The 23,123-nt window shown below is 52.0% G+C and overlaps 1 protein-coding gene across 1 annotated transcript; it reads right to left on the reverse strand.

Annotated features, from left to right (window-relative positions):
• Positions 1 to 6: 6 nt before the first annotated feature.
• On the reverse strand, positions 7 to 22,981 carry LOC124465277 (nuclear receptor coactivator 2-like; the record flags this gene model as incomplete). The annotated part of the gene is made up of 4 exons (XM_047016989.1): positions 22,903 to 22,981; positions 5,679 to 5,786; positions 4,689 to 4,861; positions 7 to 119 (listed from the first exon to the last, which is right to left on the reverse strand). Coding segments are annotated over exons 2-4 (375 nt in total), but the record flags the coding sequence as incomplete, so codon positions are not given.
• Positions 22,982 to 23,123: the final 142 nt, after the last annotated feature.

Consider the following 23,123-nt stretch of genomic DNA (forward strand, 5'->3'; position numbering starts at 1 on the left):
ACCAGCAACACCCACCTCCAACATCATTGGTCCCAGGGCATCTTTGTCAATCACGCTCTGGCCTGTCGACGACACGTCAGCCTTCTGTACCTCCTCCTCATTGGCTGCTGCCGTTTTCTCTGTGGGACAGAAAGCCAATTAGAATCAGGGGGTGGGCAATCCTGATTTATAACTCATCCTGAAGTTGTGTGTCATCGTGGCTTCACTGTCTATAACCTTAACGAAGACTTGTGTCAATAATCCCCATTGCATCACATGTCCAAAGAACATCCTTTTTAACAGGAGTCCCATTACAACCCAGACCAACAGCCACTCTAAGACCACGATACTATTCCCAAACTGACCTCAAATGGTTGATTTTTCCTTTTAAATGGCTCCATATGTTTTAACCAGGTCACTTGTGAAGCAGCCTCTTAACAAGGCCCTCTCCTCCCTCATCTCAACAAAGCATTCACGCATGGACCCATTGTCATGTCGCGTAGCCATGGTGCAAACCCAGGCACTTAGCAACCGGCAGGGTGAAAGGTCGCGGAAGTGTGTGTGTGTGTGCACACGCTGCCGCACGCAGCTGCCATGCCGGTGGCAAACATGAGATGGATGGTATTGTCAGCACACACACACACACACACACACACACAAAAAAGAGTCATTATGGAAAGACGGAGAACATCACAGTAAACAACCGCAGTCTCCCTGTTGTGTGTGTGTGTGTGTGTGTGTGTGTGTGTAAACGTGGGGTGGACCAACGCAGACGTTCAAAAGACATAAAGCAATACGATACATTCCCTCACAAAAAGCTAAACTAGAGCATGAATTCCAAAACGCCCGTTGTTTGGATACACAGTACATCACCGCGTATTTGCTCATACACTATTGCTGGCCTACATCCCAAAGACCAGGACCATACACAAGTCCTGCACATGGGAGTGCCCTGGAGGCAACATATGGAGCGTCCTGGCCAACCCAGGGCAGTGCCCAGCCTATGGGCCCTCCTGATGTGAGTGATTGGGTTAATAGTCTTGCGGAGCGCCCTTCTGTTCAGTGCAGATTCTGCCCTACTTCCAGATGAGGAGAAGGAGGAGCAGCGTGAGGGGCCCAGGGAGGAAGAGGAGGGGGGACGTCTTTGAGCGTCGCACTGCTCCGTGGAGACACGCGGCCATATGGTGGGGAGAGAGTCTCTCGTATCTGTAGGCTGAGCAGCCCGATCGGAAGGTTCTGGGCTCGGAATGCTGCATCATCTGCACAGAGGACACACACGTGCACGAACACACACACACGCTTTTCTCGATCAAAAGCCGAGGTGTGTGTTTCCCGTGTGTGTTCCGTGTTTCTCTCCGTCAGCATGAACAGCGTGTGTATCAGCAGGCCCTCAGCAGGCCTCTAGAAGGCTGCCCAGCTGCCTGGAGTACACATCCATCCCTCACTGTCCACCTACACCAGGGCTGCACGACTAGGGCCAAAATGATCATCACTATTATTTTGATCAATATTGAGATCATGATTATTTGTTGATTTGAACTCAAACTCATTTTATTGTCACTAATTATAACTGCTTTTACATCCTATGTCCTACATATTGTGCTACATTCCTGCTTATGTACAAATAATAACATTCAGTACATCTCCTTAAAGAATAAAGAAAAGTAAAACGTGGCAAAACTTCAACAGGGCACTATTTTCCATTATGTAAATATATTTTAGGAAGCAAAAAATAAATAAATGATATGGAGCGTTCTATGAACGGAATGACGCGTTTTAAATATTGCTTGATCACACAAATTTGATCGTGGGAAAACAAAATTGTGATCGTGATTAAAATTTGATTAATTGTGCAGCCCTAACACACACACACACACACTCTGCTACCAGCCACATGCACTGCCTGCTAACACACTCATCTCCCTCCATCATCTACTGCAGGTGACATCTGCCTGCTCCTCAGACAGACTGGAGAGGAACACAGCCTTGACCTGCGTCTTCCCATCAACCAATCACTGACCACTCCGACCAGGCTTCATTTAGGATGGGGTGCATTTGACAGTGCACTGTACCATTACATAATAAGACTTCATAAGGAGAAATCAATTACCCTGAATTCACACCCTATTAGGAAGAAACAAGCTTGAGCTGTACATTTGTTAGCTCTGAGAGTTAAGTGGTCCACAAGCCTACCATGATTTCAATTAGAGGAATGTCTGATGACAGGATGGAAGAGAGTACAGATCTAAATGAAGTGGTTAGGCTGAGGAGGCGTCCCAGTGAGAGGCCGTCATGAGAGCACGGCCTGTTCTGAGGGAGGGGCTCTCATCATTAGCCCTGCTTATTAACTTTGTGTGATTGTTAAGGGGCTGAAATGAAATGAGACATTTAAAGTGAACCGCACCACCATTTACAATCGCCATGTTGACAGTATTAAAGGGACCATAGGATGTGTCATCTCGTCAAAGCTGGGGAGGGTGGCACAACGACACCAAGCGCTCTCAATACAGAGATTGGAATCGATAATACGAGCAGGAGAGGGTGTACAACATTAAGATCCTGTAAAAGAACGGGTTTCAATTTGAGCAGACAGACAAACCAATTCACAGTCACACAGAAAAATAAATCAGATATAGGCAGAACAGAGCAGATGAGGCGCTGGCCTCTTCTTCACAGCACAGGGCACGCGGCAGCTGTCTTCCAGGGAGACGGGTGTGAAGGTGTTTGTGGCTGGCAGTGCGGGGCTGGGGAGACACGGAGGAGAACAGCAGGCCGGCGAGGCCTGCTGCTCCTCCTCCTCCTCCTCGCTCCTCCTCCTCGCTCCTCCTCGCTCAACTAACAACCACAGTTCCTGACTGCAGAGAGAGGCTGGGGATGTGCATTCAATATAGCGTGAGGGAGGGAAGGAAGGAAGGAAGGAAGGGAGGGAAGGAGGGAGGGAGGGAGGGAAGGAAGGAGGGAAAGAGGGGGGAAGGAGGGAGGGAAGGAAGGAAGGAGGGAAGGAGGGAGGGAAGGAAGGAAGGAAGGAAGGAGGGAGGGAGGGAGGGAGGGAGGGAGGGAGGGAGGGAGGGAGGGAAGGAAGGAAGGAAGGAAGGAGGGAGGGAGGGAAGGAGGGAGGGAAGGAGGGGGGGGAAGGAGGGAGGGAGGGGGGGAGGGAAGGAGGGAGGGAAGGAGGGGGGGAAGGAGGGAGGGAAGGAAGGAAGGAAGGAAGGAAGGAGGGAGGGAGGGAGGGAGGGAGGGAGGGAAGGAAGGAGGGAAGGAAGGAGGGAGGGAAGGAGGGAGGGAGGGAGGGAGGGAGGGAGGGAGGGAGGGAGGGAAGGAAGGAAGGAAGGAGGGAGGGAGGGAGGGAGGGAAGGAAGGAAGGAAGGAAGGAAGGAAGGAAGGAAGGAAGGAAGGAAGGAAGGAAGGAAGGAAGGAAGGAGGGAGGGAGGGAGGGAGGGAGGGAAGGAGGGAGGGAAGGAGGGGGGGAGGGAGGAAGGAGGGAGGGAGGGAAGGAGGGAGGGAAGGAGGGAGGGAAGGAGGGAAGGAGGGGGGGGGGAGGAGGGAGGGAGGGAGGGAGGGAGGGAGGGAGGGAGGGAGGGAGGGAGGGAGGGAGGGAGGGAGGGAGGGAGGGAGGGAGGGAAGGAGGGAGGGAGGGAAGGAGGGAGGGAGGGAGGGAAGGAGGGATTGACAGACGGCAGCCAGTTTGCAGTGGGTGTTTTTTTTCTTCTTTTTTTTCCCTCCCTCTTTTTTTGCATCACATTGCTCACCATTACATAACCGTGGGGCGGTGACTCACACGCTACCCACAGCGTCGTCAGTCGCTGTGACTCACAGGATACCTAGAGCTGCTGTACTCAGCCAGCTTCCAATCAAGCTCACGCACTCCCAGGCGCGCACACACCACGCACACACACCACACACACACACCACACACACACACCACGCACACACACCACGCACCACGCACACACACACACCACGCACACACACCACGCACACACACCACGCACACACACCACGCACACACACCACGCACACACACCACGCACCACGCACACACACCACGCACACACACACCACGCACACACACCACGCACACACACCACGCACACACACCACGCACACACACCACGCACACACACCACGCACACACACCACGCACCACGCACACACACCACGCACACACACCACGCACCACGCACACACACCACGCACCACGCACACACACCACGCACCACGCACACACACCACACACCACGCACCACGCACACACACCACGCACCACGCACACACACCACACACCACACACCACGCACCACGCACACACACCACGCACCACGCACACACACCACGCACCACGCACACACACCACACACCACGCACCACGCACACACACCACGCACCACGCACACACACCACACACCACGCACCACGCACACACACCACGCACCACGCACACACACCACGCACCACGCACACACACCACGTGCAGACAGCCTCACGGTGCTGGTGTTGATAGGTCTCTATAGGTTTAGTATGAATGGATGCTTGCTATTGACTGGGCAAGCCTTGTACCTGGTGGGCGGCAGGCGGGACAAAGCTACAAGCACCGGGTGGGGGGGGGGGGCGTGTCACAGTCACCCCCCCACGGATGAAGGACAGTCAGGATGGGACAGAGACACGAAATAAACACACAGAGCGCTCTGCTGGCTCCAGGCTGCCTGTACCTTGCTCCTTGATCTGCCGGATCTGCTTCACGGTCTCCTTCAGGATGGCGCACTTGTCGGGCTTGACGTTGAAGTTGTCGATGTCGCTGAAGTTGGCGAAGATCAGCTCGGCCAGCTCCTCGATGTACTTATTCTCGTGCTCGCGGTTTCGCTTCTCGTTGCTCCGCTTGGGGCTGCAGGGACACAGAATACACAACCCCCCCCCCCCCCCCCGAGGGCGAGGAGGACGAGAGACAGCGCGGTGAGACGACGATAGGACAGAGAGAGATGACACCAGTATAGAGGCAGACACAGAGGAAGACAGAGAGAAAGCGTCCCAGAAAGCCTTGCTGCTCACAGCAGGGGAACGAGCACAGCTGAGAGGAGAACAAAGGAAAACATCAAAAAGGGGGTTTGGGAAGCGACCCAAATGCTCCCCTGGCATCGCTCATCCGGCCTGGTCGGAGCTACAGACCACTTCCACAGTCCACACACTGGGCATCGGGCCACGGCTCCCACAGCTGACCCTGACTGGGGTCAGCGGGGTCAGGCCGTGTCCGGCACCCCAACGACGAGATTTACGTCGGGCCGGGTCAGCGCTTTCTCCCCGTGTCGTCTGCAGGCGTGAGGGGCTGCAGGACTGCAGGCGTGAGGGATGTTGAACATCTTTTCTACAGATGAATGATGCAGATGAACTAAGGCAGGGGTCAGAGGGTAGGCCAGACCCTGCTGCTGGCTTTAGACTGAACGCAAGTCAACTGAGGCCTATCTGAATGATATCGTCTGATCAATACTTATGAGCTGGGGGGCGGCCCAGGCCCATTAAGTCAGTTCCTTTCCAAAAGACGCAGCCACAGAAAAGGACAGGCTTACACTGTGGAACAGTAGAGTTCAGGATAGAGGAGAGAAGCGCAGTACGGTCACGAGGAGCGTCGTGTCCGCATGCAGCGGAAATGTGTTTGAACATGAAGCAGGAGCATGTCATGAGGGATGCCGGGCGGTCAAGCTCACCTGGGTCCCAGCAGTTCTGAGGAACATTCTTTGCGTTTCCGAGACTCTGCCCTGCCAGGGTCAGAGTGGTTCTCACCAACTCCACTCATCCTCACTGCATATCAGCGACTGTGGAGAGAACACACACATACCCACAGGTTAGAATAACACATGAACTCAGATCGCCAACCACATCCAGTTTGTGTTGACACAGAACCACATACACATTAAAAGATGTGGAGCTGTGCTAGCGGGCTACGATTCATTCTGTGTGCTAGGATTCATCCTGTGTGCTAGGATTCATCCTGTGTGCTAGGATTCATCCTGTGTGCTAGGATTCATCCTGTGTGCTAGGATTCATCCTGTGTGCTAGCGGGCTACGATTCATTCTGTGTGCTAGGATTCATCCTGTGTGCTAGGATTCATCCTGTGTGCTGGGATTCATCCTGTGTGCTAGGATTCATCCTGTGTGCTGGGATTCATCCTGTGTGCTAGGATTCATCCTGTGTGCTAGCGGGCTACGATTCATTCTGTGTGCTAGGATTCATCCTGTGTGCTAGGATTCATCCTGTGTGCTAGGATTCATCCTGTGTGCTAGGATTCATCCTGTGTGCTAGGATTCATCCTGTGTGCTAGGATTCATCCTTTGCCGGAGAAAACCAGAGCGAAAGTGGAGCGGAGAAACAAATTCAATTATTTCCCTCTGATGGCGCTGCCTTCCCCCGAGAGCCTGAAACGAGAGCACAGCGAGACAGAGCCAGCCAGCCAGCCAGCCCTCGAAACCACTCAACTACACAGCAGCAAGAACACCATATCTTATCAGGGAAAAATCTCATCAACTAATCAGCGGGGAGTCTGACTGCATGTACAGTGTACTGAGGCAGGGTGTAAAACAACCACTGCTTTTAGGTCATACCTTTCAATTAATGTCCACCTGTATGGACAAAATCTTGGTTTGAAAGTGCACTAATGGACACCTTAAGGACTTGTTGCACTGTGGCGGACACAGATATGGGCCAGTTTTGGACCCTAGACCTCCCATCTCGAGAAATAACCCTTCCCTCAGTAACTCTGTGTCAACCTGTCCCCTCAGCACCACTGTGAGCGTCATTTCAGTGCAAATATAATGTGGCACTCCCCAGAGACGTGATGTACTTATCTACATTATCTATCATTTCAGGTTGGTATCTCTCCCCCCTCTCTCTCTCCATCTCTCCCTCTCTCTCTCCCCCAATCAGCACTGCCGACCTCAATGGCACTTAATGGGGGGAAAAAAACATAAATAACTGAAGACTGTAATGTCTTTTTAATTAGCGCCATCAAAATGTGATGTTTAATGGACTTGATGTAGTGAGGGGCTGGACATGGGAGGCTTCTTGCCTGGTGGGCGACGTGTGTTTGAGACAGTCTCTCATGGCTGGGCTCCCTCACTCTCTCTTCCTCATCTCCTTCTAGTAAAAACACCAGTGGAGTCGAGCCCAAATCCTTTAGAAAGTGCCATTGACAAAACCAGTGGGTTTGTTTACTTTTAGGTTTGTTGGTGTTAGTAATGGGAGAAGCGATGCCATTCTCAAAACATCCAATAAAATTACTCCTGTCCAGAAATTGTTATGATTTGATCAATCATAAAAGACTCCCACCCAACCAGGTTTACTGGTTATCTCAGAGCCACCAAACAGGTATGATTAAATAGTACAACGAGAGAAGCTGGTGTGTGAAACCAGGCTGAGACAGGGAGGCGTGAGAGATGAGAAGGGAAGACACACACAGTTTACTGTGGATTCTTGGGAGGGAAACATTTCAAAAGGGAATCCCAAAGTGCTTGAATGTACGAGGAAGATGGAGGGAGCACAGGAGAGAGAGAGTGAGAGAGAGCCTTTTCTGAACAAACTAAGCCTGCTTGGAGCTCTGCAGTGTGTTGTGTTACACTCTGAGCCACTCCTAACCATGGAAACGGCCACGGCACACCGTGTTCAGAGCGCTCAGCCGTTACGTAAGACAGAGCACAGCACAGACAGAGCACAGCACAGACAGAGTACAGCACAGAGTACAGCACAGAGTACAGCACAGAGTACAGCACAGAGTACAGCACAGCACTGCTGGAGGACGGTTGCGACAGCCATCTACCTCTACTCTCAATGGAGCTAGCGAGCTTCCTCCTTCCTCCAGCCCCCAGCTTCCAGCCTCCAGCCTCCAGCCCCCAGCCCCCCAGCCTCCAGCCCCCCAGCCTCCAGCCCCCAGCCTCCAGCCTCCAGCCTCCAGCCTCCAGCCCCCCAGCCTCCAGCCTCCAGCCCCCAGCCTCCAGCCCCCAGCCTCCAGCCCCCAGCTTCCAGCCTACAGCCAGGCTCCCTGCTGGATTGCAGTGGCCTACTTAAAAGCTAATGGTGAAGGCTGCGCTCAAATGGCTGAAATGAAAGCAGTGGTGAGGCAAGCAGGCAGTGAGGGAGAGAGGAGGGAGAGGGGGGTGGGGTGGACTGGCTGACTGTGTGAAGGGGAAACACACACAGGAACTGAGGGTGCTGAACGCTGGGCTTGGGCGAGCGAGCACAGACGCCATCACAGGGTCCGGACCCTCTCTTGCTGTATGCAGCCCGTGGACTCGGGAGGGTGAAGGGCGAGGCGGGATAACGACCAGCCACATTTCCATCACGTTCTCTGAATGACAGGGGGGTGAACGCCTTTATGGTCTGTTGCTGTGCTGTCTGGATGAAGCTTTTAAACGGAGGGCAGGTCCGTGTGCCCTAGTCTTAATGACGCTGCAGGACAACATCACCAAGATCACAACTCAGAGCTCCCTCCCCCCATTGGCTGTCTCCAAGTCTTCCCAGAGCAAGTTACCATGGGACTCCGGAATCTGATTGGTTCTGCATTTATCCCCCTTCATTTCACAGTGTAGAAGATGATTGGTTGCTTTGTTCTCCTTGACTTGGCGGCAGTGGCATTAGCATCCATTGAGAGAAAAAGAGAGAGAGAGACAGAGGGAAGAGAGAGAGAGAGAGAGACAGAGAGAGAGACACAGAGAGAGAGAGACACAGAAAGAAAGAGAGCGCAAGAGACAGACTGACCGTGAAGACTAGACACGTCTCAATGACAGTCCCAGAAACAGGCAGGGAAGGGAGACAGGCAGGGAAGGGAGACAGGCAGGGAAGGGAGACAGGCAGGGAAGGGAGACAGGCAGGGAAGGGAGACAGGCAGGGAAGGGAGACAGGCAGGGAAGGGAGACAGGCAGGGAAGGGAGACAGGCAGGGAAGGGAGACAGGCAGGGAAGGGAGACAGGCAGGCAGGAATGTTTAGGACCCCCAGTGTTGCTAGGGAGAGATGGGGGGGGGTTGCTCTAATGCCCTCAATCCCAAGGTAGCTATAAACAGCTGGGGGGTTACTGTACAGAACATGTCATTGAGTTAATTATCAACAGCAGACAGTAGAGGAGAGCTTCAGCTCTCATGGCTAGGCCTGGACACCCACACTAGGCTGGGCTACATTAGGATGGGCCAGGCTGAGCTAGGCCAGGCTGAGCTAGGCCAGGCCGAGCTAGGCCAGGCTGAGCTAGGCTAGACATTAAACTGAAATAATCCTGACAACCTACCAGGGACAGCCCTCCAGTAACACAGCTTTAGAGAATGTACCTCAAATCTGCCTGGTGGGACAAACAGTATGTTACCTTGCCACTGGGAAAGAAGAATGAAGTGAATCGCCTCCACTACTGAGAGTGACCACTTGACCCACCAGTTGGGTCCACCACGCATGCTGCTGGACAGGAGGCCGCTCAACCCTGGACTGGCAAGGAAAGTGTGAGGTGTATCTTTCGGAGGATTACTTTAGGGCTCTGACTACGACACAGCGCACGGCACATCACGACGCTACGCAGGCCCTTCCAGACTGCTACTATGCCCGTACTTTGTGCTATGCTAACGACCGTAGCGCTACACCCACACGTAGCCTACAACCCAGTAGGCTGTGCAAGCAGCCCCTGACAGTTCTGACATCGGGACGATCACGCACAAGAGAGGGTCAATGGATGGGGATGAGGACTGAGACGGCTATCTGCAGGCCTTTGCGCTTCATTCTTTGCTCTCGAACGGGAACCAGAAAGATGCTGCAAAACCCTAATTTATTATTCGCTGGATTCTCCATGATCAAATTCACGGGGGAAAAAAATGCAAACATCAACTACTTTCACCTTGTCCAGTCGGCCTCTAATTAAAAGAGCCCAGTTGGAGGCCCTCTGGTTGGGGGCTGATGTTAGCATCATGGAGTTCCTGCAGACAGACCAAGAGGGAAAGCTGGGTCTCTCATGTCTTACTTTGAGATACAGCCAAGAGTGATATTAAGCAGCAAAGCAACCCATAACATAACATGGCCTGAATCGTAAACATACTCAGAGGAGAGGAGAGGGGAGGAGGACAGAGGAGAAGGGAGGGGGACAGAGGAGAGGGGAGGGGACAGAGGAGAGGGGAGGGGAGAGGACAGAGGAGAGGAGGACAGAGGAGAGGGGAGAGGACAGAGGAGAGGAGGACAGAGGAGTGGGGAGAGGAGAGGACAGAGGAGAGGGGAGAGGAGAGGACAGAGGAGAGGGTAGAGGAGTCTGCCTCTCCAGACAATGAACCCGGCAGGAGACAGAGACAAAACACAACCCCATTGGCTCATCGTGCAGGCACAACGTCCAATGGCGAGACAGACTACCCCTGCCTCCTCAGCCTCTATCCACCCAGGGGAGGGGGGAGGGGGGAGGGAGGGAGATGTACAGAAAGGCAACAGTCTACTCTAATGCCTGCTCACTCTCTCAGCACTTTGCTTTAGTGAGGTAATAGATCGCTCTGGAACAGTTAAGGGAAACCCCACTTCTTACCCTTTGACCTGCGGGATGGTGGTAACTGGTAACAACACTCTGCTGGTTTACTGTTCTGGTTGGCTCTGAACCCAGGGTCAGGCTGGGGTCAAGACCTACAGTACACCCAACCCTCCACTAATAAAATTACACCTGTGCAGTGAGGACCCATTTGACCCAGCAGGGTCAGTGTGTGTGTGTGTGTGTGTGTGTGTGTGTGTGTGGAGGCAGGGGCGAGCGGAGGAAAGAAAGAGAGAAGGAGAGGTGAGCAGGTCAATGGAGCCATAACTTCATTATCCGTGTGATTGATTGGCACATCTAAAACAGGCCAGCCATCACTTAAAGTTCATTAGGTCCCCGGATCAGTGTTCCCTGCTCTTGTGAGCCGTCCTGCCCATGCGCTGGTAGACACATTCACACGACAAGAGAAGGGCCATAACATCACTCTGATGGGTTTCAAATACCCGCAGTTCAGAACTGAATCACCTCTTGAGGATTGAAACTGAATAAATCTTTTTTTAATGTTTTAAGTGACCCCTCCCATTTCTCTCTCTTACAGGACAAGAATGAAAAGGGGCGTCGTTTTTCTGACGTGGAGTATTTTTCTCCAAAAAAACATCCTCTTCTGTGAGCCTTTGAACTCGCTTTACACGAGACCCTTCCAGGAAGGGAGTTGTCGAGAGTTTAAAAAAAAATACTGGTTACCTTCTGGGACAGCAAATCAAGTCAAAGGCTTAAGGCCACTCCGAACACAAATATGCCAAGTGTTGTATACAGTTGCCTAATGCAAAACAACCTAGTAGCCTCTAGAAATGTTTTGCAACCACAGCACAGCCAACCGCTTGACAAGCAGCCAACTTCTCCTTGTGATTCGGCCGCACTCCGAGTAAGGAAAGGTTTTTGGTCAAATAACAGCAGTTTACACTTGTGTTACAACACATGCGCACGCACACGCACACTGGTGCGAGTCCTGCCTGTGCGAATCTGGCACTTAACTAGCGTTTTCCCCCCCCCCCTCCCATCAATGCTCGTCTATCCATCTGTTTCACTGACCGACTTGCAGCTGTGGATGAAGGGTTAAGGTCTATACGCAAGCACGAGGGGAAAAAAGTTGCAGAAATCAATTGACTTTGAAAGCCCTGACTGCTCTTGAGTGAAGCAGTTAAACGGTGTGTGTGTCCATATCTTAGGTGACACAGGACCAGACTCCAGCCAGCCAGGAGCCACTCAGGCTGGCTTGGAATGTGGAGTAGACCAGGAGAAGCAGAGGGAAGACTCCAACCTTGCTCAGAATGTCGGAGGAAAAACACCACACACACACGCGCACGCACGCACACACAAACTTGAAAGGCTATAATGGTTCAGCATTTTGTCACATCAAAGCTAGGCATCATATGCTAAAGAAATCCATCTACAGCGTGTTGCTTTGGGCATGTAAACTTGTCCAAGCCTGCATAGTTGTACATTCTAGCTGAACGCAGACAGTGCAACAGTATCAGGCACGGTCAAATAGCTCCTAGGTAGAGAGAGAGTTTTACATGTTGTGTTTGGAGTCTTGTCCGGAGCGTCGAGCCAGAACACCCATCTGCTTCTGGGGTTTCCCGGGGTTACAAATGCTTCTTCACTGCTTTTAATAATAATGTATTTGACTACTTCCTGGGAGGTTTTTGCACAGGAAGCTCAGATGCTGGGGCAGGGTCTTCAAGATAAAATCCCTGAACCACCGATTCCAGTCATACTAAGAGACGCTCAACCGAAGCCTTTGCCAGTTTCTGCCAGGTGGGGGGTGGCGGGGGGGTGGCGGTAACGTGCCGTGGATGCCCTGTCATCATGTGGGCTATCAGGCATGGATCTGGAAACACACCCTCCAGAGGCTCAGCCTGCATCGACAGGCATGACTCTGCATTCAACTGCAAGTCACATCCAAAGGAGAGCACATGAGCCCCTGTTTGAAGTCCACCGCTCGCTGTAACAAGAACCTTCTAGAAAGCGAGGGGGGACGACGACGACTGAATAGACAAATGAAGCGCCTCGTGGCCTGCGCAGAGAGGGTGCTTCCAGAGCACTGCATCATGGACCATCCTCCCTCACTGGTGGGGGGGGGGGGGGGGGGGGGGGGGGGGCGTGGGAGGAGAGAGGGGGGAGCAGAGGACCTCGGCAACCCCGCTCCCCGCTCCTCCTGTTCTCTGTGGGAGCAGCTGAGGAGAAGGAGCCAAGACACACAGAGATGTGTCGGGCCAACCGGGTCACATGGTGTCAAAGACAAACACGCGTCATTAAAAACTATCGATTTCCACAAGAAGAAGAAGATGAGGGGAGAGCGTAGTCCTCCCTCCTCTCCCCCCCCCCCTCCCTGGTTACCAAAAACCAGATGTGCTGATATTAAGTCTGCATCTGCAGGGAAGAACAGACAGGGAAAGAGGGTGAGAGACAGAGAGAGCTAGGGATAGAGAGAGCTAGGGATAGAGGGAGGGAGGGAGATTCCCAGAGGAGAGTGTGGACCCTTCATCTGATGTGCAGAGGCCTCCACTCTGACTGACACTTACGGCTCATAGAACACACTGCAGGGATCAATGAGAGAAAGAGAGAAAAGTGGTAGGAGAGAAAGATGCACACGGAGAGAGGAAGCCACTTCACACTATTGACATGCCTCCTGAACCACACACACACACACACACAGTACTCCCTCCTTCCCAAATCCACTCAAGAGCTCTCTACTCCAGAATCACTGTGAGGTAATGGCCTTAAAGTGCCAGATTGCAACCCAGAGCCAGGGCCACATTTACCGAAAGCTGATCACACTCATGAATCTTTAACACCGACAGTCACTTCAGGATGTCATGGGGAGCAGGAGGCAGAGAGGAGAGGTGGGCAGAGGGCCTGGCTGGATCACACACAAACGGAAAGGGGAGGATGAGAAGGGGAGGCGGGGGGGTGGAAAGAGCAATAAATAAGGTGAGCAGAAGTATTTTTTTTACTCTCATAACTCAAGAACCTCTCCACAACAATACTGCCATCAATCTACCTGAGTCTGCTCGTCAGTACTGGGTGAAATACGGCCGTCTTCACAACAATCAGATTAGAGGGGAAGGGTAAATATTCGGTGCATGATCCTAAATTCCTTTGTCTCACTGTCAGGTATCATTGCATGGCTCATCTGCAACTGAAGTGGGAAAAGGCCCCACTTGCTACTGTGCAACAGGATAGCAGGGCCTACAGGCAGGACACCACACGCACACACTACAGACCTTTTTTTGGAAGCGGTCAAAGACACTTGGGGGAATAGCTGTGCTCTGGGATCGAATCGCAGCAACTTAAATCCTTAAGAACCTTCCGAAATCTTCCCAAATCCCAGAGGTTGGACGGGGCCCTCCTGGGGAGGAGACTCCCTTCGGCACATTCCAGGCGTGATGGCAGAATCCTGGAGAGCTGTGGGACTTACTCCACACTCTGCCTGACCTCTGGAGGCTGTGGCCCTGGAGTCCTCCCCCCCCCTGGAGTCCTCCCCCCCCCCTGGAGTCCTCTCCCACCCCTGGAATCCCCCCCCCCCCCACTGGAGTCCTCTCCCCCCCTGGAGTCCTCTCCCCCCCCCCCTGGAGTCCTTCCCCCCCCCCCTGGAGTCCTCCCCCCCCCCCCCTGGAGTCCTCTCCCCCTCTGGAGTCCTCTCCCCCCCCCTCTGGAGTCCTCCCCCCCCCCCCCCCCCCTGGAGTCCTCTCCCACCCCTGGAATCCCCCCCCCCCCCCACTGGAGTCCTCTCCCCCCCTGGAGTCCTCTCCCCCCCCCCCCTGGAGTCCTCTCCCCCCCCCCCCTGGAGTCCTCTCCCCCCCCCTGGAGTCCTCTCCCACCCCTGGTGTCCTCTCCCCTTGGAGTCCTCAGTCCTACAATCAGAGCTGTGGCTGCGGGGGGTCTGTGTGGTGATGCTGGGGGTCTGTGGGTGATGCTGCAGGGTCTGTGTGGTGATGCTGCAGGGTCTGTGTGGTGATGCTGCAGGGTCTGTGTGTGATGCTGCAGGGTCTGTGTGGTGATGCTGCAGGGTCTGTGTGTGATGCTGGGGGGTCTGTGTGTGATGCTGGGGGGTCTGTGTGTGATGCTGGGGGGTCTGTGTGTGATGCTGGGGGGGTCTGTGTGTGATGCTGGGGGGGTCTGTGTGTGATGCTGGGGGGGTCTGTGTGGTGATGCTGGGGGGTCTGTGTGTGATGCTGGGGGGTCTGTGTGGTGATGCTGGGGGTCTGTGGGTGATGCTGGGGGTCTGTGGGTGATGCTGGGGGGTCTGTGGTGATGCTGGGGGGTCTGTGTGTGATGCTGGGGGGTCTGTGTGTGATGCTGGGGGGTCTGTGTGTGATGCTTAGACACACGGCTAGTTGCGCCAGCGGAAACGTGCGCACACCGGCGTTGTCTTAGAGACCGATCTGTGTTATGGGAGCTGCATCTGAAGAGTGCGCTGCCGTGTAAATGGAAACACCTCAGAATCAGAAGGGATTTTATTTGCCATGAATGTTTGCATGTTTGTCCTGGGGACTGTGTCCTGGGGACTGTGTCCTGGCTGGGGACTGTCCGCCTGTGCTTGTCTGCCACATGTAGGGCAGGACACAGTCACCGACAGACAGACTTACGCAAATGGTGACAGCAGACAAACTAGTCATGGTTTTAGGTGTGAGACTGACACCAGCAGTGACAACACCCGACCATGGACAGTCTACTAGGGTGGCTGGCATGAGGGCGGGGGAGGTAACGCCAGCCCCACTGTGCTCTACCCATTCGACGGGGGAGGTTACACGGGGAAGGGTGGGCCAATGACCAGAGTACTTGGCTGGCCAGGCTTCTTCAGATGGAGGAAGGTGGGGGGTGGACAGGAAGGAGGCTTGCGTAACAGAGACTGGCTCACCTTGGCTTGGGTCCAGAGAGTCCCTCAGGGCAGCTCTGTAGGAGGGTAGCGTGGGGACGTCTCCCAGCAGCGCCCGCTCCTCTCTGCTGGAGAGGGGCTAGACTGCTTGGCTGCATGGTGGGAGGTAGACATGCTAGGGTCCCCCCCTCGCTGGGTGGTGGCAACACAGGGCCTAGCTCGATGTGTGTGTGTGTGTCCCGAGAACACACAAACCACACACACACACACACACACACACACACACACACACACTGCAGGCTGAGTGTGTCTGAGATGACTCATGAGATGAAGGCAAAAAAAGAATAATAATGTTAAAAAAATAAAAATAAATGTTGATTCAAACTTCATCTCTCTGCCGTTCTGGAGAGCGTGTCAGGGAGGAGGCCTCGATGACTTGTAAAAACATTTGCGGTTGGTTATTTGGCTCAGTTGCAAAAAGCTTCTAGTGGCCTCACTGCCGTTCACTACTAAGTACCCTGCAGAGGAGCCAAGGCTGTGCCTGGGACACGTCTCACGAGCACCTGCCAGAAGGGCACCTGCCAGAAGGGCACCTGCCAGAAGGGCACCTGCCAGAAGGGCACCTGCCAGAAGGGCACCTGCCAGAAGGGCACCTGCCAGAAGGGCACCTGCCAGGAGGGCACCTGCCAGGAGGGCACCTGCCAACAGGGCACCTGCCAGAAGGGCACCTGCCAGGAGGGCACCTGCCAACAGGGCACCTGCCAACAGGGCACCTGCCAACAGGGCACCTGCCAACAGGGCCGCTGGAGGGATGTGCTCATGCCATGTAGCAGCATGACGTCTTTGGGAAGAACACCTCAACAACCCCCACCCCCCTCATGTCTGATGTCTCCCCTGGTGTGGGGGACCCCCCTCTGATCTGTCAGTTAACTCCCAGGGTGGATTTGAACCACAGACCCAGAGTCAGCCCGGTATCTCCCAGTCCTGACCTCAACCATTCAGGGGGGAAATGACCCGGTGGACCTCAGATCTGCCCCGGTCTTGGGGAGCTACCCTTCAACGGGTACAGTCAAATCGCCAGGAAAGGACGAGGAGAGAGAGGGCGAGAGAGAGGACGAGAGACGGCTGCCGTGTATAGCCCTCTCTCTTTTCAAGCAGCTCTTTATCCTTCGGAAGTTGGCAGTCTTGGCGAGGAACGCAGGAGTGTGTTTAACAACACCGAGCGTAATCTCAACAACCACAAGCAGCCATGCCAAATGTGACACTGAGATCACTCACTTCACTTCCAAAACCAGCCTCGTAGCAGTTTTTTATTGTTCCTCCTCCCTTTTCTGGTGTCAAATGATTTCTTGTCCTTTCCTGTTCACAGTGGTATGAGTTGTGGCAGTGACTACTTTAACAGGCTCAATCTGTTCAAATCACAAAAGACCCTCGGTGCCAGTAACATGTGTGACATGAGCTACCACAAAATAGCTGTAACAGAGCCCGGCCACTTCAACACACACGCTCACAAAGGTCTTGCGAGTGTAAAGCCTTCTGCCTGAAACAGGATCATTGGTTTAGCTCTTTGGCCAATGAGCTCCCAGTCATATCATCTGCGAGTCTTTAGTTAGAGGTCAGAGTGCTCTGGGTTAAAAGTTCAAATCCCTACTACCATGCAAACCACACAGCTCTAAATGAAGAGCACTCCATTACTGTTGCTGGGGGCACGTGTAAGCAAGGGGCTTTTTAGTACACAAACTAAAATACAACTAAAACTACAAACTTAAAACCTAAAGCTGATGACAAACTGTGAATTCCGAACCACCTCAGAATATACCATTTCAACCAGGCTACACCTGAAATTGAATTCCTTACGCGAGCATTCACAAAAGTTCCATCATAATATTAGTCCGGTGCTACCAGGAGACGACAGCTCAAAAGACACACAAGCTAAAAGCACAAAAGTGAAACTTTTCTGTTTTGAAGGAAGTGAAACTACAACATCTGGGCTTGCCACATCATAAGGGCCCAGCGTAGCCAACGGCCTCCAGCAGAGTTTGACACCACACTGCTGTTCAGCCACTGAGTTACCGTACTGATCCGACACTGGAACTGCAGCTGTGAAAATCCAGCAATCAGCATCTCACCACCACGCTGATACCTGTGGTTAAGGCTGACAAATAGAAAGTTGTTTATGTGATTTTTGACACGCCGACATCTGAAGCGTCTTCGCAGCGTTTGTGCATGCGTCACTCTTCAGAATTCCCCAACCACCCCCCTCCTCCCACACACCTCCCCTCCCCCCTCCTCCCACCCCCCCCCCCCTCCTCCCACACACCTCCCCTCCCCCCTCCTCCCACCCCCCCCCTCCTCCCACACACCTCCCCTCCCTCCTCCTCCTCCCACACACCTCCCCCCTACTCCCCCCTCCTCCCCCCCCCTCCTCCCACACACCTCCCCTCCCTCCTCCTCCCACACACCTCCCCCCTCCTCCCCCCCTCCTCCCCCCCCCCTCCTCCCACACACCTCCCCCCCCCCCCTCCTCCCACACACCTCCCCCCCCCCCTCCTCCCACACACCTACCCTCCCCCCTCGTCCCACACACCTCCCCCCCCCCTCCTCCCACACACCTACCCTCCCCCCTCCTCCCACACACCTCCCCTCCCCCCTCCTCCCACACACCTCCCCCCCCCCTCCTCCCACACACCTACCCTCCCTCCTCCTCCCACACACCTCCCCCCTACTCCCCCCTCCCCCCTCCTCCCACACACCTCCCCTCCCCCCTCCTCCCACCCCCCCCTCCCCCCTCCCACCCCCCCCCCCTCCTCCCACACGCCACCCCTAGACAGTGACACTATGCATGCCGCCACATTCAGCTGCCACCTGATTGGAGGTGAGCTGGATGGCCCAGAGCCAGAGCATGGAGTGGCTGTAATCCCTTACTTTCCCCTGGAGATTCAGGCAGCAGGTGTCCAGCTGGGCTCCTGACGAGCTTGGACACGGAGGCTGGTCTAACGAGCCGGGGAGGCTAATCGCCCTCTCAGGAGGCCGGGGATTAGACGGGACCTGAGGCTGATATTTCACACTGCAGAAATTGACCATTATGGCCAGTTCACAGGGGGCTAAACGCCAATGGAGGCCCCCACGGCAGCCTTTACAATGGTGCCCTAATGGCCCCCCTCAGATTCAATAAGACGCTTCGGCCACCGTGTTTGTCACAGGGACTTCAGTGACTATACTGCTCCCATTAGGACGAGGCCTAGCTTCCTGTCTCGGATCAATAACCAATACACTCTAGCGATACACACTGGCAGGAAGTCATTGGAAGCTGTTGACACAAACACAGGCACACATTTATGTTATACAAATCAGAAATGGAATATCTGTATTGTCAAATAAGACCTAGTGCAGGCTTCTAGCACATCTCCGTTCTTCAGGCCACGGTCTGATGGATTTTTCTGCAGCTAATGAAATTGCCTCATTGTTTTGGCCAATCTCAAGCCAAGCGACTTCACATCTGTTGCTCTAATAGGAACCAAGCCAACTCCTTACGCTGCGTGCGAACACAGAGAGCGTAAACATGCTTGTGTTAACATTAACAGTTACAATTAGTGTAAGACTACTTATTATAAATGACAGCACTGATAGGACGTGTCATAAAAAGGCTAATCACACCTTAACACAGGACTCGTGTGTCCTACTGAAACCAAATTGGCATGACTGAAACTCACTGATGAATGTGCAACTTGTCAATTAGCTAGCGCGCCTAAAGGCCCAGCAGCTACAGGTGTACACCTTTCCGAGAAGTTACACAATGCGTTGTGACCACACCTACATGGCTGCATGTACGAGGTGTACAGTCGGACCGGATTGCGTTGATGAAGATATAGAATTCCAGTGGGGTCAAAAGTCATAACCCCTGCTGCTCCCCCCCCCCCCCCTCCCCCCGCCGCCCCCTGCCCCATCAGAGATTGGGTTATCAGCTGACAAACAACGTCACTTATCAGTTACAGTCTGGCTATGGTATCGGCCTCTCTCTCCTCAGCTGTAGAAAACGCAGACATGGACACAGGCCTTCCAAACATGCAGTCCACACACACACACACACAAACCCAGGCAGAGGTTAACATTAAACTACCCTCACAACAAACGTGTGGCAAAAGTGATGGTTGATTATTCCTGTGTGTTTTACCGAGGGCTGAGCAACAGACTGAGGCCGTGGTTAAGAGGAACAACAGATATAGCCACAGGCTTTCAGACGGGAACGGTTCTGTCTTTAAGCGGATTCCAAACACAGGATGGTCCTTACTGGCCACTGTTCAAGGTAAACAATTAGAGCAAACACCGTGGCAACGCATGAAGATGTTTTTAGTAACCATGAACGTTAGTATACACTAAGCAGGTTGGGGGATACAAAAAAGGATAGTTGGAGGAAAGAAGTGTCCTACTTAGTCATTCTTTTCCTACATTGACAAAAAAACACAAAATCTGACCCAGTTTTCATCCGCCCATTGTTCTTTTAGCCGCCTTTGCTTCGTCTTTGAAAGACGAAGCAACTTTTCTTTCAACTTTTCTTCTGATAACTTGGCTCAGAGTGTGACTGACATACATTGTCTCGTCAATCTCTCTCCACAGTTGGCTAACATGTCATGTTAAACCCCACGCCAGTGATGTGACACTGGCCCTGAGCGCGTTCAGGTGGACGGAGAGGCAGGGAGTGCTCCACTGGTTCCACAGGCAGCGTTCCGCCGCATTAGTGGAAGGAGCATTGACACACATCGAAAAGACACAAGTTGACTGTCTGCCTAGTGCCGCACCACTCATTCACTCAGGGCACAACAGTGCAACCATTAAGTTTAAACATTCATCCTTTCTTGGGAATAGACCAAGGTGTGGTTTAGAGATCATCCATTCAATAAAATAGTTGCTCTTTGATTAAGTATGCCTACAGTAGTCCTGAAACGGGATCCAGACCACAGGTTGTCATACTGCACAGTGATGTTCATGGGGTTCAAATTCATGGTACAGTTATACACGAACAACAGAGACCATTCAACCGTTTCTCATGTTGCCCTCACCAAGTGTAAGGAACGTCAACGATTAAACCAACCAAAAACTGTGAATAAATCTATATTTGTACAACTTCAAAACACTTAATATCTAAAGGATTGGGAGAAAGATACATTTAACGTGGGATACGACACCACCGGAAAACTCCGTTTTCGAAATTCCCAGGGAGTTCAAAAGGTTCCAGAAGTACATGGCTTTTCACACGGCGTGGAGCGCTAGTGTAACAACTTGGCCACCGGGCGACATTGTGGCAACCGTGGTGAACTGAACGGACTCGCAAACCTCTGAAAAATAAGCATTACGTGGATATTGTCCATCTTACAGAAACATTTGTAAACATTTGAAACACGTACAATTGTATCAGCCCTAAGTTTAAATGCCCGCTGAAAGACATTCTGAGTTCAAGGGGTCTGACAAAACATTTCCCCCCTCCCCGAGAACTGGCTAGCTAGCATTGGTAGCTTGTAAAGCTCTACCGACTGGATTCGTGAACTTCATGCACTCAACAACAAAAGTGTAAGAGGTGCATGGAATTCTTTATTTGTGCATTATGTCATGCAAATGCAGAGCAAATGTTGACATCTGCAGTTGCAATAAGTCGCGAGCGTAAATAGGGCACGAGCAGAAGTGGAACATTGCTGGCTAGCCAGCGCACATACTAGTAATACATTTGTTTAGGATTCCCGGGCTGCCACGCGGTGTTCTAACTCACTTAGCGATCACGTCGTTTATTTGTTTTGCTTTCCCGGTTTGGTTAATATCCCTTCACATCCACATAGTCATTTATAAAGAGAACATGGTGATGACTCGGACAGACATCTAAATGTCTAATTAATTCATCCTAAATACATTAATTATCGGGATGGATAATGATTGTTCACAATCGTAATCAACATTTTTTACGTGACTAGAACGCAAGTAGGCCTATTGCATTTTCTGGCATGTCAATGTCTCAATTTCTCTTTTTGCACTTCAAGTGCCAGGTGGCCTAAAGTGACAGCAGTATCAAAACAAAGTGACGTAGCTACGTCAGGCACGTGGAATTCCATCATAATGCCTTATAATCCTGATACTGCTTTATGGCTGGACTCGAAGAAAATAGCAACGTAGCAAGCTACTGTTCATAAATGGCAAATATAATTGTTCCTTAGTACTAAACTAATAGATTAAAGCAATAAACTCCGCCCTTAACGATTTGGCCCGGCCTCATGCCACGGTTGCATCCCAATTGAAGGAAAACAAACAGACCTACTGATAGCTCGAGCTAGCCAGCTAGGCAAAATGTCTATCGGTTGCCCCAGTATGACAGTCAGCAAGCTTTGCCTAGCAAGCTAGCGCAGCGACAGCATTGCCACACAACTGTGATTGAACGCATGACATTAGGACAAGAATGTAACACCAAACCACTCCGAACCACCCAAACAAGATAAACCCACGTGTGTACTTACGATTTAAAACTTCCTGTGGCGTACGGTCTGTTAAATCCCGTTTAATAAAACCAGCTCTGACCTTCGGATTGGTGAAACTGCATTACTGCTTGCTAACTGTGCCGCCGCCATGTTCCTCCTGCTCCCTGAAAACCCAACACTGACTGGCTGCTTGTTTATCTCGCTCGCAATCCTCCCCCACACATCACAGTCACCAGTGAACTCAGTATAGGGTCTCCGGCAGCCTTGCGGCGAGTAGCTAATCTGTCAGATGACATAGCATTTGTTATCAATAGGAAATGTGATTTAGTTGAGTATGATATCAATTTATTAAACATGGCATCCAAATTTACCTCGAAGAGGCGACATTATAACATATTTTCACCAACCACAGGCAACAATAAAGTCTGTTTTCTTACTTTGTTGGCAATATGTGGGGTACGGCTTTATTTCACATGCAAGAAAGCAATTAAACTTAAAGTGAAATTAGAATAGTCATATTAATAGAAAGAACATTAGGCTTTCATTAATGCATTTAAATGTGAATAATGGAAACAAAGCAACACATAGCCTACTACATGGAATGTTTGCTTACAGTTTAAATTCACCAATCAATAACATCTGATTGTAGTCGACACAGACCATATGAAACAAAAATAGCAGGAATAAATCTTCCTCAAAGAAACGTGCACAACACTGCCAAACATCCATCTTTTTTAGAATGCAACAATTAACAGCATATAAGACTGATGTCTCTATCTGTATATGGGCAATGCATGAGCTACACTTGGGCTACATTGAAAGGAAATGCAGTCCGTCACATTATTTTTCTCAGATAGTCCTGCAGTGCAACACGATATGCTGAATATCTAAATAGCACAAGTACTATGACACACTGGTCACTACATTCTCACACTTCAACAGCTTCAGTCACTGTGATATTTGTGCCCATTGCTATTGGCATGATTACCTTGCAAACTGTCGTCATCATACAGCAACATACAAATTGTGCCCAAAACAAGTTGGACGAAATAGACCAATAGGCCTACATGAACCCGCAGTTGTCATGATGCACTATAGGCTACGGCTACCTACCTTTTTATCGTTGCAACTGCGTGGCCTGTTGGACTTGGCACCTTGATTAGCCATTTTAGAATTTCCTCCAAATGCCAATTTTGTGTTTTTCAAAAACAAAATCTGAGTTGTAGTGCCTTCATGCGGTCTGCGATATACTGCAACACTAGTGGGATACTCAAGGCGGAATCTCAACAATCCCGTTCTGTGCAGTTACCATCACCCAAGAATCCCATCCACAC

This window comes from Hypomesus transpacificus, unplaced genomic scaffold, assembly GCF_021917145.1.
Source record: "Hypomesus transpacificus isolate Combined female unplaced genomic scaffold, fHypTra1 scaffold_443, whole genome shotgun sequence".
NCBI classification, from domain to species: Eukaryota; Metazoa; Chordata; class Actinopteri; order Osmeriformes; family Osmeridae; genus Hypomesus; species Hypomesus transpacificus.